Here is a 13612-nt window from a genome sequence, read left to right as displayed (position 1 = left end):
TATTTATGAATAAATTGGTCTGCGATAGAACAAAAACACTCAATGCTTTGATTCCTATTGGTTAAGACACATTTGAACTCTTCTTTATTTCTATCTACTTTGAAGAGTTCCTCAGCTCACTCAGGAGCACTAAAATTAAGTGAATGTCTTTAAGTTTGCAGTCAGATTGAAAAAGGAGATGCATTTTTGCATGTATCAATGGAAAAAAGGGCAAAGTAAGACATAAAAAGGGAAGCCTCTAAGTCAATTTGGAAAATTCCACAAAAGTAAACATGTACGAAAAATAAATTTCTGCTTTATAGGACACAAAGCAGAGATAAATCTATAAATGATACATTTATAGCCTGATCAGTTACAAGGAGTTTATTTCATTATGACCTAAATCTAACATATAGCAAAATATTCTTAGGAAAAAAAATGAATTGGAAAATTCATTTGTTACTATTGAAATTTCAACTATCCTAGTAATTTTTTTCAGAGAAGGAATTATTTTAACTTTAAAACTGGGCTTTTCACACAGATCTGGGAGAAACAGTCTGAACTTTAAGCTGCAGAAATCTTAGAAAGAACCAATTTATATCTCCCAGAAAACATTAGCAAATTCTTTAGGAGTGAGTCATGACCACACAGTATATGGAGTTGGATCCTGAATACTAATTCCCACTATTCAAGTATGGATTGCATCTCTTTGTTGTTGATGTTTGATTTCAAAGGATTAAAACAGATATTTTAAAAACTTAAATCGATAGTTAAATGCTATTAAGAAAATGAATGCTTCATGTGATTAGACTGCAACCGTTATCCATTCAGTTCCAATTTACCTTCTCCCCTCTCTCTTTTGACACTTGTCTTTTGTCATTCATGTCACACTTGTTCCCCAGGATCATCCTTTCAACGTCTGAAGAGGCATGCTGCGGGGAGAAAAAGAGTGTATGCTACACACAGCCTGAGAAAAGTCAGTTACTCATCAGAAAAATCCTAACCTGTCAGTGGCATGTCAAGGCATTCAGCAATAAGACAAATAATCTTTCATTCAGCACAAGGCGTAATTCAGAGAAAAGTTTGAAGATGGAGGAGGGGAAACGCTCCAGCTTTAGAGCCTGCTTAGAGCCTGGGCAAACTTATCCCCAGGGACTCACAGTCATCCTCTTGCCTTTTTTCTTTCTTTTTTTACATGAGAAAAGAAAAAAAATAAAGCTTATGGTTATCTAACAGCAAAACTTCCATATATATATTTGGGAGTGTCAAAGACAGAAAATTTGGTACTGAGTACCCCAGTGGAGGAAGTAATCTGGATTCTGAACTACTGAAAAAAATAAGTTCATGTGTATAAAGTTATTACAATTGGATTTCTTTCCAAAATATCAAAGAAATTTTGATGCCACTTATTCTGGATTTAAGCCAAATTTCAAGCATCTAAGATGGATAAAATGTCAGAAGGGCAAAAAGTTGTAGGAATGAAGAGAGAGACGGATGGATGGATAGATAGATATAGAGATATTATTTATTTATTTATTTATTTATTTTTTGGTGGTGCTGGGGATTGAACCCAGGGCTTGGTGAAAGCTGGGCAAAATGCTCTACCACTTAGTCACACCTCCAGCCCTAAAGATAATATTTTTACTAGTAATAGACAGAACCTGGGAATCAAGGGTCTTAGTTCTGTCTCTTCTTTTTAAGAGCTATGCGAACACTGCCAAATCACTTCCTTCTAGCCTGAATTTCCTCATATATAAAATGGGGACTGGATTAAGTTATTTCCAATATCTGGCCTGAGTTTAAAATTCTGTGAAACTGCTCCTGTATCCATAATCCACAGTAATCAGACTGGCCACGCCAGAGACACAGTCCCGCCTGCCCTTGCCCTAATTCTCAGCAGATGGCCACCTCTGAGACAGGAGTCTTCTACAAGCACCCAGCAGGATTCCTCCAGTGTCACCATTCTCACTCCTCACATACCTCTTCAATGTTTCTGATCCAGTTCTTAATATTGTCAAAGGATTTTTCATTAGTGATGTCATAGACCAGCATAATTCCCTGTAAGAGGAAACAAAGGACTTTATATAGTACTTTACATATTGAAAATTACAATGTACCATGTATCAATCAACTCTAATCCTCCAGAAACCTCTGCCCTTAAAAGAATCCATAATAAATTTGAAAAGTACAAAGAAGCAAAAATAAATTCTCCTATTGTCTCACCATTACATAAATAAAAACTCTGTTAACATCTTCCCTGTTAACCTTTAAGGAACTGGTGATTGTGGTAAAGGTGATACCCTTTCTACCTGACCTCACGTGATAATAACTGGCACTGGACTGGAGCTGCAGACCTGAGTTAAAACACAGGTAACACTGAGAGGAAGAGGTAATCACTGCCATTGTGCATCTCAGTCTAAGCAGAAACCGTCTTCTTCTTAGTCCTCCACTAAGACTTTTTTGTCTGTTTGTTTCTGACAGGGTCTTGCTCTGCAGTCTAGGCTGGCCTTGAATTTATCATCTTCTTAAGTACTAGGATTACAGGTGTGCACCAAATGCCTAGCCTTGCAGTCAAACTCTGTTCTCTTTTTATTTATTTATATATTTATTTTCACAAAACGAATTTAAAAAGAAACAAAAAATAAGCCAACAAAAACTCCCCAAAGCATAAATATTTAGTAAGCACCTAGTCTGTGCCTGATACTATACTAGGTGCTACCAGCAGTGAACAAGACAGCCAAGGTCTTTTTCTCTCACGGGTGGCTAGCAAAGAAAACTGCTGATGAACCAATGATTCTACAATTAATTATTATGTTGACAGTTGCTATGAAGAAGCAGTGGGAGCTATGAGCTCATATGCCAGGGACATAATCTAACCTGCTTTAGTGTTTGGAGTGATGAGGGAAAGTTTCCCTACAAAAGGCATTAAAGCCAAGAGCTGAGGACTGAGTAGAATTTTAAACTGTGCAGAGGTGTTGGGCTGGGGAGAAGATAGGAAGCCCATGACACCTGACAAACAGCAGAAATGTTATAAGTATCTCACTGACATGGAAGTCCAAGAGCTAACTGGACTGAGTGAAAGAGAATTAGCTTGGCAAGAACACACATATCTGCTGGGAAGAAGGCATAAGATGAGGATGAAGAGGTAGACAGGGGCCAGGTGTCCCTTAGGGACCACTGTCTGGACATCTGCTGTTAGGTATCTTCTGCAGTTCCCATACATTCAATAAAGTAGAACACAAGATTATTTTAGTCAGTTCCTGAATCTTCTATTTCTCCTGTACTATCATTTTGGTGAAGGGTAATAAAACCTAGCCAGTCAAGCCCAGGCAAACTCCTTTATTTATTTATTTATTATTCATATGTGCATACAATGCTTGGGTCATTTCTCCCCCATGCCCCCACCCCCTCCCTTACCACTCACCCTGCCCCCTCTCTCTCCCCCCTACCCTCTCAATACAGAGCAGAAACTATTTTGCCCTTATCTCTAATTTTGTTGAAGACAGTATAAGCAATAATAGGAAGGAACAAGGGTTTTTGCTGGTTGAGATAAGGATAGCTATACAGGGAGTTGACTCACATTGATTTCCTGTGCATGTGTGTTACCTTCTAGGTTAATTCTTTTTGATCTAACCTTTTCTCTAGTTCCTGGTCCCCTTCTCCTATTGAACTCAGTTGCTTTTAAGGTATCTGCTTTAGTTTCTCTGCATTGAGGGCAAGAAATGCTAGCTAATTTTTTAGGTGTCTTACCTATCCTCATATCTCTCTTGTGGGCTCTTGCTTTTATCTTGTGATCAAAGTTCAATCCCCTTGTTGTGCCAGGCAAACTCCTGACAGCTATCTTCCCCTCCACAGCCAGTTACTAAATACGGAGGAGGGAATGGGGAGGGCATTAAATGGTAAATTTTATGTATTTTTTACTGCAATAAAAAAAAGCCACAGGAATCTGAATTTCTGATTCAAAGTGTTTAGCTGCCTACAATAACTAAAAACTAACCAAATAACTTCCATAGCTCGATCAACCTTGTTCATTCCCATTCCCTGTCTGTCATGAAGTGTCACTTCACTTGGTCAACACAGAAACTGTGGACACAGTGTGCTGTGAAAGGCACAGACTCTGAAGCGGGAAGCTTCTAGCTCAGGCTGCACCATATGTTAACAGGGAAATTCTGGAGATGCCATTTTATCACTCTCAGTCAGTCTCTTGAGGACAATGAATCTTCCAACAGGATTGTTTTCAGAATCTAACGAGGTAATTTTTGTAAACTATTTAACTTGGGACATAGCTTGGACTTGATAAATAGCAGCTATTATTCATTTATATCTTTGGTTTCAACATAGAAATCATTAAACTATTTCCTATGTTTGTAAGCTAATTGACATTAATGGGAATCAGCTGGAAATACAAATTAAGTATATCAGTTAAAACTTTATGATTTAGTATATCCTACAATAAAAAGAGCTTCCTAAGAACTCAGAAGATGGTGCTGGCCTATAAGAAACACTGATAATGTAATGATATGGTCCTTTTTCCACTAAAGCCTGATTGTCTATCAGGATTACCGCAAGGCCTAAGAAGATGCTGAAGTGTTTGAAACACACCAAAGAATTCTGCATGATGGCAGGTGCCAAAATGCTGTCTACCAGAACCAACCAAACTAAACCACCGGTTGTTGAAAATAGTGCGTCCCAAAGAAAACACGATGGCCCCACATGTCCCTGGAGCAGATGATCTGAGAGATTCCAAGACTTTCACAGAGTGAGATTTCCTGAAGATTTTTCTAAGATTATTTATAGGTCTGATATTTTTCATTGATCCTCTCTGTCAGCAAGTATTTACTGAGTAGCTCCTGCGTCAGGCATCAACATTGTGCACAGCAAAATAAAAGAGACAATAATCCCTACCTTTAGAATGGAAAAGACAATACTGTCTAGGATAATGATAATTCCTAATTATTTGAAGCAATATGTAGGATTAGGCAGTAGGTACGTAGAAAAGACAGGTCATCCTCAATATATGTCAACAGTCTCTTTCCTCAGATCATGAGCTCCAGCCAGACATCAAAGTAAAACATTTGCTCCCACATTCTAAGTGTTCCTGTCTTCTCCCACGGGAAAAGGAGCATGCGTAAACTGTTAACATACCACTCCAGAATGTAAAAAACTGCTCAACAGAAAAGTTTGTGTGACTAAGATGCTTCTAACCATAATTACCTGTAAACTATTTCAAATTATCCCTGCTAAGATGTTCTTTTTTTGTGGGGTGGGGAGAGGTACTGTGATTTGAACTCAGGGCCCCACCCTTGCTATGCAGGCTCTCTACCACTTGAATCATTCTACCAACCCTTTCTCTTTTTGTGTTAGGTATTTTCAAGATAGGGTCTCTCAAACTATTAGCCCGGGCTGGCTTTGAACCTTGATCCTCCTGATCTCTGCCTCCTAAGTAGCTAGGATTATGGCATGAGTCACCAGCACTCGGCAAAACATTCTTTTTATTCCTAAAATTTTTCCTGGGGGAAAATAAACAAATGTGTTCCTGGCTTACACAATAAGTCCCTTCCCACTGATTCCAATCTAAGCAAAATAGAGAACAGCTATCAGTGTCTTAATGAAAATAATAACTTTACAATCTTAAAAGTATCAGAGGGTGGAGTGTAGAAAATACATACATAGAAGATGGTTAGTGAAATGCTACAGCTTTAAAAGGGAATCCCTGATGTTTTTGTGGAATGCATTACTGATACTCAAACAATGGTGGGTGAATGGCAGTGAAGGAAGAAGGCAGGGCAGCATGCTAAGGAGGGATCTGTAGATTCAGACCTTATCTTCCTGAAGGCAAAGGACAGTCAGCACCCACTTCAGCTCTGTCATCCTTTGTCATTCCCAAGAGTACAAAACTCTTTTCATCAAAGAGATGGGTGTGATGGCAGTTGGTACCCAACCATCTACCAGCTTGGGCTCCATGAGTTCAACATTTCAACCTTTAAAGACTCTCTGAGCATATTAGATCTCATCATAATTCAAGTCTCCAACCTGGATGTGGGTTAAACCTAATCTATTTATTTATTTTTTGAGATTGAATACAGGGCCTCATGCATGTTAAGCACATGCTCTATCACTGACCCACACCCGTGGCCTGTGCTTAGGCCGAAAAGCCAGAGATAAAGCTCTGGTCTGGGCCTGCCATTGTAGGCACAGTCCAGCACAAACTTCTGCTTCCAAGCTACCTTATTCACCACTGTACTACCAGCAGCACACAGGATTTACCAAAGCCAGAAAACAATATAAATATGAGTTGAGTAATGCTATTAGAATGGAAAGTAAGCAAGTGATGAAGCTATAAATTACATGAATAAAGCCAGAAGGCAGCAAAGGACTTAGTAGTCATGATTCCCCAGATTCTAAGCCTTGGAGGGTCATTCAGCTTTGTCCTGGCTAGATGAGCCATAGCAGGGGATGCTGTGGCAGTGGTGAGAGATAAGGGGTGATGAAGACAGGGCTGAGGGACAAAAGGGTGCAAGAAATGAACACTCAGTCATAATGCTTGTGGCTTGCTAAGACTGTCATAAGATATTAATAAAAGGAAAAAAAAAATCACAAAAATATACAAACACTTCAGAATGTGGATGAGTTCCAGAATATCTAAAAGCAGTTTACTGCTTATTTATTGTGAAGACCAACAACAAAATATAGTTACTAAAAAGAAAACATAAGTAAAGAACCCTTTAAAATCTCTTGCTTTCACATTAAAAAATTTTATTTTCCTCCATGATACTAGACTCCAGCTTAATCCTATAATATGGACAATGAATATTCATGTGTTACTTTCACCGGAAGAGTTACAAAACCCACACTCACCATGGCTCCTCTATAGTACGCGGTTGTGATTGTTCGGAATCTTTCCTGACCTGCTGTGTCCCTAAAATTTGAAACAAAGGAAAGAGTGGTTTTAAAAATCATCACCAGCATCAGTGAGGAGAGCCCTGAGCTGCAGGAGATAAAATTCTGGTCTGCTACAGGTGTAGTGGTGGCAGGGGAAAGGAGAATGAGAGACAAAGGAAGCCTCCCAAGTTGAAGGAATGGTGGCCTCAGGAACCTGTCAGAAGCTCACAATGACTTGGATGAAAACTTGAACCTCAATGATAAAAGCAGAAACAGGAAAATACATAAGTTCTGCTAGGAACTGGCCCATGGGCGGGAACAGAGAATAGTTCTAAATTCTTAGACTCCCAGAGGTAGCGATAATTCTTTTTATAAGTGCTTAATGATTAAGGCATTTTGCTTTCTTGACCCAATGTGTGATTTCTACACAAAGCAAACAACTGAACTAGACTTACTACTATGTACATTCTGCTCAGCAGAGCATGATAAAATAGATCTCCTCCAGAACTTCTCCAGCAGTGAAGCCCATGATTGCAGCCTGGAGTTCAACTTATCATTCTCTATACTTCCAGAGATTTGAACAGACACACCTCAAAACCCCATCATTTTCATGTGTTCTGGCTTTTTAGCTGATGTTATACCATTAAATATATTCTGATGGGTTAGGGGTATGGTTCAGTAGTAAACTCTTGCCTATCAAATGCAAGGCCTTTGGTTTGATCCCCAACACCAAAATATACACACACATACTCTGAAAAATACAAAAGTTCTAATTATATTTATAGCAGCAATCTTTGATGTTTGGGAAAATCAGTATGTTCAAATTTGCCACTTACAGCCAGAACTAATTCACTCCCTGTGCTACTAAGATAAACTAGATTGTACAATATAATTACAAGGGAGAAAGAGGCATCTGTGGAACTATATTAGAAATCTAATATATACTAAACTCTGACAAGGGACAAAGGTCCAAGGGAAATACAGTAAATTAAAAACAATAAATACCTTAACATTTATGGCTACCTTATCAAATACTTTCATACTGTGCTCCCATGATGCCCGCCTCAGAATGGTGGGGGTAGGTAATACTACTGCAAAAGATGGAATAGGCTCAGGAGGACTGTGGTCCCATCTCAGCCTCTAAATAGTTCATTCTTTTGAATGAGACTAAAGCATCCTAGATCTTAGCTGTTCAGCACAGGCCAAGCCTCATACCAAAGTCTTGTCTTGTCATTCCCGCATTGATTGGCATCAAGTATTTGGGCATTTGTTTTGTGCTCAGCAAACTACTCATGGGGAAAATAGAAGCCAAGCACTTTGAAGTTAATCACATTTTCTTGATTCAAATACACTGCTGACTTAGAATCAGTTTTGCATGAGGATGGAGAAGAAATCTTGCCACATTAAATGTAGGTTGTGAGGACTGAATAAAGACTACTTTGCTTCCTTTTTTTTTTTATTCATATGTGCATACAATGTTTGGGTCATTTCTCCCTCCTTCCCCCACCCCCTTCCTTACCCACCCTTCCCCCTCCCTCTCTCCCCTACCCCCTCGATACCAGGCAGAAGCTATTTCGCCCTTATCTCTAATTTTGTTGAAGACAGAGTATAAGCAATAATAGGAAGGAACAAGGGTTTTTGCTAGTTGAGATAAGGATAGCTATACAGGGAGTGGACTCGCATTGATTTTCTGTGCATGTGTGTTACCTTCTAGGTTAATTCTTTTTGATCTAATCTTTTCTCTAGTTCCTGGTCCCCTTCTCCTATTGAACTCAGTTGCTTTAAAGTATCTGCTTTAGTTTCTCTGCGTTGAGGGCAATAAATGCTATCTAGCTTTTTAGGTGTCTTACCTATCCTCCTATCTCTCTTGTGTGCTCTCGCTTTTATCATGTGTTCAAAGTCCAATCCCCTTGTTGTGTTTGCCCGTGATCTAATGTCTGCATATGAGGGAGAACATACGATTTTTGGTCTTTTGGGCCAGGCTAACCTCACTCAGAATGATGTTCTCCACTGCTTTGCTTCTCAGAGTGATGACAGTCAGGGCCATGATATTTTGGCTACTATATAAGACTACTTTGCATTACTACAATGAAATACCTGAGGCAGGCTACTTTGTAAAGAATAAAGGTTACTTATTTCACAGTTTTGGAGGTTCAATGGTATGGCACTGGCATCAATTCAGCTCTAGTGAGGACCCTCTTGGCTGCAACATATCATGGCAGGAACACATGTGGGATGAAGGGATCACATCTCAAGACAGGAATTCAGAGAGTGACTCAGGGGTCAGGTTCAGGCTTTTATGACAACTCATTTTGTGAGGACCAGTATTCCCTTCCAATGGCAGCACTCCCCAGTGACCTAAGGTCCTTCCACTAGGTGTACCTTTTAAAGGTTCCATAACCATCTTCCACTTCCACACTAGAGAATGAAGTTCTTACACATGGACCCCAGGGGGCAAACTACATCTAAAGTATTGCAGCTACTCTGTGTTAAGTTCTAAAGCCGATTGCCATAGGCTCCAAAAATGCTCCCTTCTGCCACAATCAGGACTGTAGCAGAATAAGACATTTTCTTTGCTTCTGTCTTTAAAAAATTATCTTCATTTCTTTGCAGTATTTAACTTCTTACTAAATATCAAAAGATGAGCTAGGCACAGTGGCTCAAGTTTATAATCCTAGCTTCTTGGGAGGCACAGATCGGAAAGATCACAAATCAAGGCCAACCTGGGCAAAATTTTACAAGACCCTATCTCAGACAATGGCTGGACACAGTGGCTTGTACCTGTCATCCCAGCTATGCAGGAAAGCACAAAAGAAAGGATTGTGGTCTAGGCCAGCCTGAGTGAAAAACAAGATCCTATGTCAAAAATAACCAATGCAAAAAGGGCTTAGGGCATGGCTCAGGTGGTAAAGCCCCTGCCTAGAAAGTGTGAGGCCTCCATTCAAACTTCAGTACTGCAAAAATAAGTAAGCAAATAAATAAAAATAAACAACAAGAAGAAAAGGGTAGCTTGTAGGAATCTTCACAATATTTTCTCATGAAGTATAAAAGTATATTGGGAGCACTAAAGTGGGCTAGCATATGAAGCTAACATTGTGTCCCAGGAAATCTGTGTAACGGTTTTCCCAGCGTTATCACTAATCCAGCCATATGCCCTCAAATAAACTAACCACTCTAAGTCTAGTTTCCTCCTCAATCAAAGAAGAGGTGGAGGACTTTGATAAAATATTCTAGTACTGCCCCAGTTCTGACATTCAAAGAAGAAAAAGAACCTACTGAAAAAGTTGATATATATTATAGGTTGAGGATCTGAAATCTAAAGTACTCCAAAATTCAAAACTTCTTGTGTGCCAACATGATGCCATTAAGCAGTGGAAAATTTCACAGCTTGAAGCTTTGAGTCACATCCAAAATTATTTAAAATATTGTATTAAATGACCTGCAGGTTATGTGTGTAAAGTATATAAACAAATTAAAGCCTTCCTCAAGGCTCCAAATCTATACAGCTCCACAAAGGACACCATACTGAAAGAAATTAAACTAGTTTCTAAGAGGGTGAAAAAAAAAAAATCTAAGAGCATCTGAGTTCAAGTGAAAAAAAAAAAAACTATTCAATTTGGTAATCTGGAATATTTATTCATTGTAGTTTGAGAAATTCTTTGGAAATTTACCAGCTAAGTTATGTGATCATAAAGGAATCTTTCCTTCATATTTTCCAAAATGAGATATGGGAGACATGCTATAGACTGAATGTTTATGTTCCTCCAAAAGCTTAATCTTCAGAGATGGGCCTTTTGGAAGTAATTAGATCATGAGGGCGGAGCCCTCGACAATGGAATCAGTGCTCTTACAAACAGACATAAGGGAGACGATCTCTTCCTGGGCTACTTGAGGATGCATGTGAAGAAGCTGTCTGCAAGACAGAAAGCAGACCCTCACTACATAACACATCTGTTGGCACCGTGATTTTTAACTGCCCATCTTCCAGAACTATGAGAAATAAATGTCCATTGTTTCAAACATCCAGTGTATGGTATTTTTGTTATAGGAGCTGTGATACTGTGATACAGTAAGAAATACGTATTTGGTCTCTGCCACTGGTTCCTGGAATTTCCAAAATGATGTCTTTTTGTATGTTAATAAGATGACTGGTGGCTGGGAGTCGTGAACAGCCTCAGAATGTGGCTGGATGCCAACAGTGTGATTACAGTTGGAACTTTTAGTCATACCACTCAACCCCAACGGAGGGGAGCAGTACTAAAGATTTGAGTTGACCATAAATGACCAGTGATGTGATCAATCGTGCTTATGTAACGAAGCCTCCATGAAAAACCCAAAAGGACAGGCTTTGGGGGTTTCCAGACAGGTGAACATACAGAAGTGGCTTGAAGCTCACATGTCTGGAGGAGTATAAAAGTGCCATCTCTGTTTCTACACAGTTTTCCTTGTGCATCTCCTCTATCTGGCTGATCACCTGTATTCTTTGTGATATCCTTTACAATAAGTGGGTAAATGAAAATGTTTTGAGCTCAAACCTGAGGACTCTTGATTTACAGCTGGCCAGTCAGAAGTAACAGGTGACAACCTACTACTTGCAACTGGCAGCAGTAGTAGTGGGAAGACTTGTAGGATTAATGCCCTCAACCTGTGGGATCTGGAACTACCTCCAGAATTCAATTAAATTATAGAATATTCATTTGGTGTCCTCTGGAGAATGGTTTGCTGTGTGGGGAGCCCCCCACCCCCTACACACACACAATGATGTCAGAAGCATGGTGCCAAGGAGAAAACTTTTTTTTTCAAATACAGAGTGGCCTGAATTAAGACAAAAGCATGACTTCTTTTCTCCCTATTTCCCAGTTTGAGTCCTCATTGTTCTACTTAATGTGAAGAAATATGCAAATAAGTTATAAAATACCAGAGCTTAGAGGGGAACTCCAACATCATCAATCCAACTAATTTATAATTGAGAAAAAGCAGACCTAGAAGGTGCTATAGTTTGGATATGTCCGCCAAAAGACCATGTGTTTAAGGCTTGGTTCCTAGGATGGTGATACTGAAGGTGATGGAACGTTTAGTGGGAGGTCCTTAGGTCACTGGGAGCATGCCCTTGAAGGGGACTGTGGGACCCTAGCCCCTTCCAATCTCTTTCTTGCTTTCTAGTTCATGAGGTGAACAGTTTGCTCTGCCATATATTCTCTGTCATTGTCACCTGGTACCCCCAATCAAAGGCCCAAACCAATGGGTCCAACCGATCTTGGACTGGAACCTCCAAAACTGTGAGTCAAAACAAACCTTTTCTCTCTATGTAAGTTAATTGTCCCAGGTATTTTGTTTTAGTGATGGAAAGTTGACTAACTAGCACAGAAAGGAAGCAATTGGCCTAAACTATTCAATTTAGAGGCAGTGTGGCTAAAACGTAGATCTGTACTTTCTGTTTAGTGTTTGTAACATTTAGCCATTTTGCACTATCTGATTTCACAGCTGCAATAACTATAAAAAGAAATAGTTTATACTTTTTAGCATTCAGTTTCCTCCTATGTAAAATTAAGAGCTTTGGAAGAATGGATTGCAAGATCTCTCCTGGCTCCAAGAGTTTCAGGTACCATTTCCAACTGTCCACTCTTGCTAGAGATGCCTTTGACAGAGGCACATTACTTACTATCTCCCCTTAGTTATGATGAAGATGTGTTAGCTATCACAAGATGCCTCTAACTTACCACAATTCACATTTTAACTCTCACTTTCAATTCCCAACTAGATACTCTGTGTATATATATATTTTTTTACTTACCAAATCTGAAGCTTAATTTTCTTTCCATCAAGTTCTATCGTTCTGATTTTAAAATCAATCCCTGCCAGAAAAACAAAGAAGGAGATGCTAAGTTGTTTCAAATCTAATCCAAGTCTTACTAGGAAGAGGACAAAGATTTCTATTGAAAAAAGCTCTCCAACGCACTGGAAAATGTGAACACAGAGAGGGTGTGAATGGTATGTTTCCTCTGAATACAGGCTGAAGAAAGGAATGCTAATTACTCGGCAAAGAATTCCCACACATGTTAAATGCAATGTATTATGTGCCTCATTATTTTGACATAAATGGACCCCATCCTGCAAAGTTACATAATTTAGATAGACTGAGAAGAGACCATATTTTCTACTTCCTGAAATACATATAAACAATGCTTCCCAATCTTTGCCCCCCCTCCCCATCCTTCCCTAAAGAAGGCCATGGGGCCTTTTTAAAATGTCTTTCTTCATCTTTTTCCATTTGTTTTGCCAGTACTTGCATCTAACAAAAGAATAAGAAACCCTGCCTATTTGATGGCAGGGGAGGGAAAGCCTCAATTTTATACAGATAGCAAGTATTTTATATACATTTTAATAAATGTCCCCCACAGGTCACTACCTAGAACTGAAATAGTAGAATGTTTTTAGCCCTGGTTGTAGTTCAGATTTAAGAAAACTTAAAAAACAAAAAAAACACACACACAAAAAAAGCCAATCATGACTAGGTCTGCCTTCTTCCCAAAATTCTGAGATTCTCATCACTTCTTGGCCTGTTGGCTAAGATCAAGTGTAGTATCTGCCCTTGTCAGTTTAATATCTGATATGTCCTCTATTCAAAATTCTGAGATTCTGACTTAACTGATCAAGGGTAGGACCTAGTCACTAGTAACTGTAAGAATTTCCCTGAAGCAAAAGCTTAACAGGGCCTAAGGGGTAGTATCTGAAAGTAATCTCATGCCCT

The 13612-nt window shown here is 39.2% G+C and overlaps 1 protein-coding gene and 1 pseudogene across 2 annotated transcripts in view; one reads left to right on the top strand and one right to left on the bottom strand.

Moving 5' to 3' along the window:
• Rab8b (RAB8B, member RAS oncogene family) overlaps positions 1-13612 on the bottom strand; it is a 67391-nt gene that overhangs the window by 7833 nt on the left and 45946 nt on the right. For both annotated transcript variants that reach the window (XR_012445503.1, XM_020183018.2), the window contains exons 2-5: positions 12656-12716; positions 6838-6898; positions 1960-2037; positions 822-911 (exon numbers count right to left, since the gene is read on the bottom strand). Coding sequence is in view for 1 of the 2 variants with exons in the window: in XM_020183018.2 (XP_020038607.1) it covers positions 822-911; positions 1960-2037; positions 6838-6898; positions 12656-12716 (290 nt within the window). In the remaining variant the exon portion in view is untranslated. The remainder of the gene's footprint in view (positions 1-821; positions 912-1959; positions 2038-6837; positions 6899-12655; positions 12717-13612) is intronic.
• Positions 13409-13510, top strand: LOC141420947 (U2 spliceosomal RNA; annotated as a pseudogene).

The sequence above is a fragment of the Castor canadensis genome, chromosome 2 (genome assembly GCF_047511655.1).
Source record: "Castor canadensis chromosome 2, mCasCan1.hap1v2, whole genome shotgun sequence".
Lineage (NCBI taxonomy): Eukaryota > Metazoa > Chordata > Mammalia > Rodentia > Castoridae > Castor > Castor canadensis.
The sequence above is the reverse complement of the archived record's forward strand: the minus strand, read 5'-3'. Positions and strand labels throughout refer to the sequence as shown.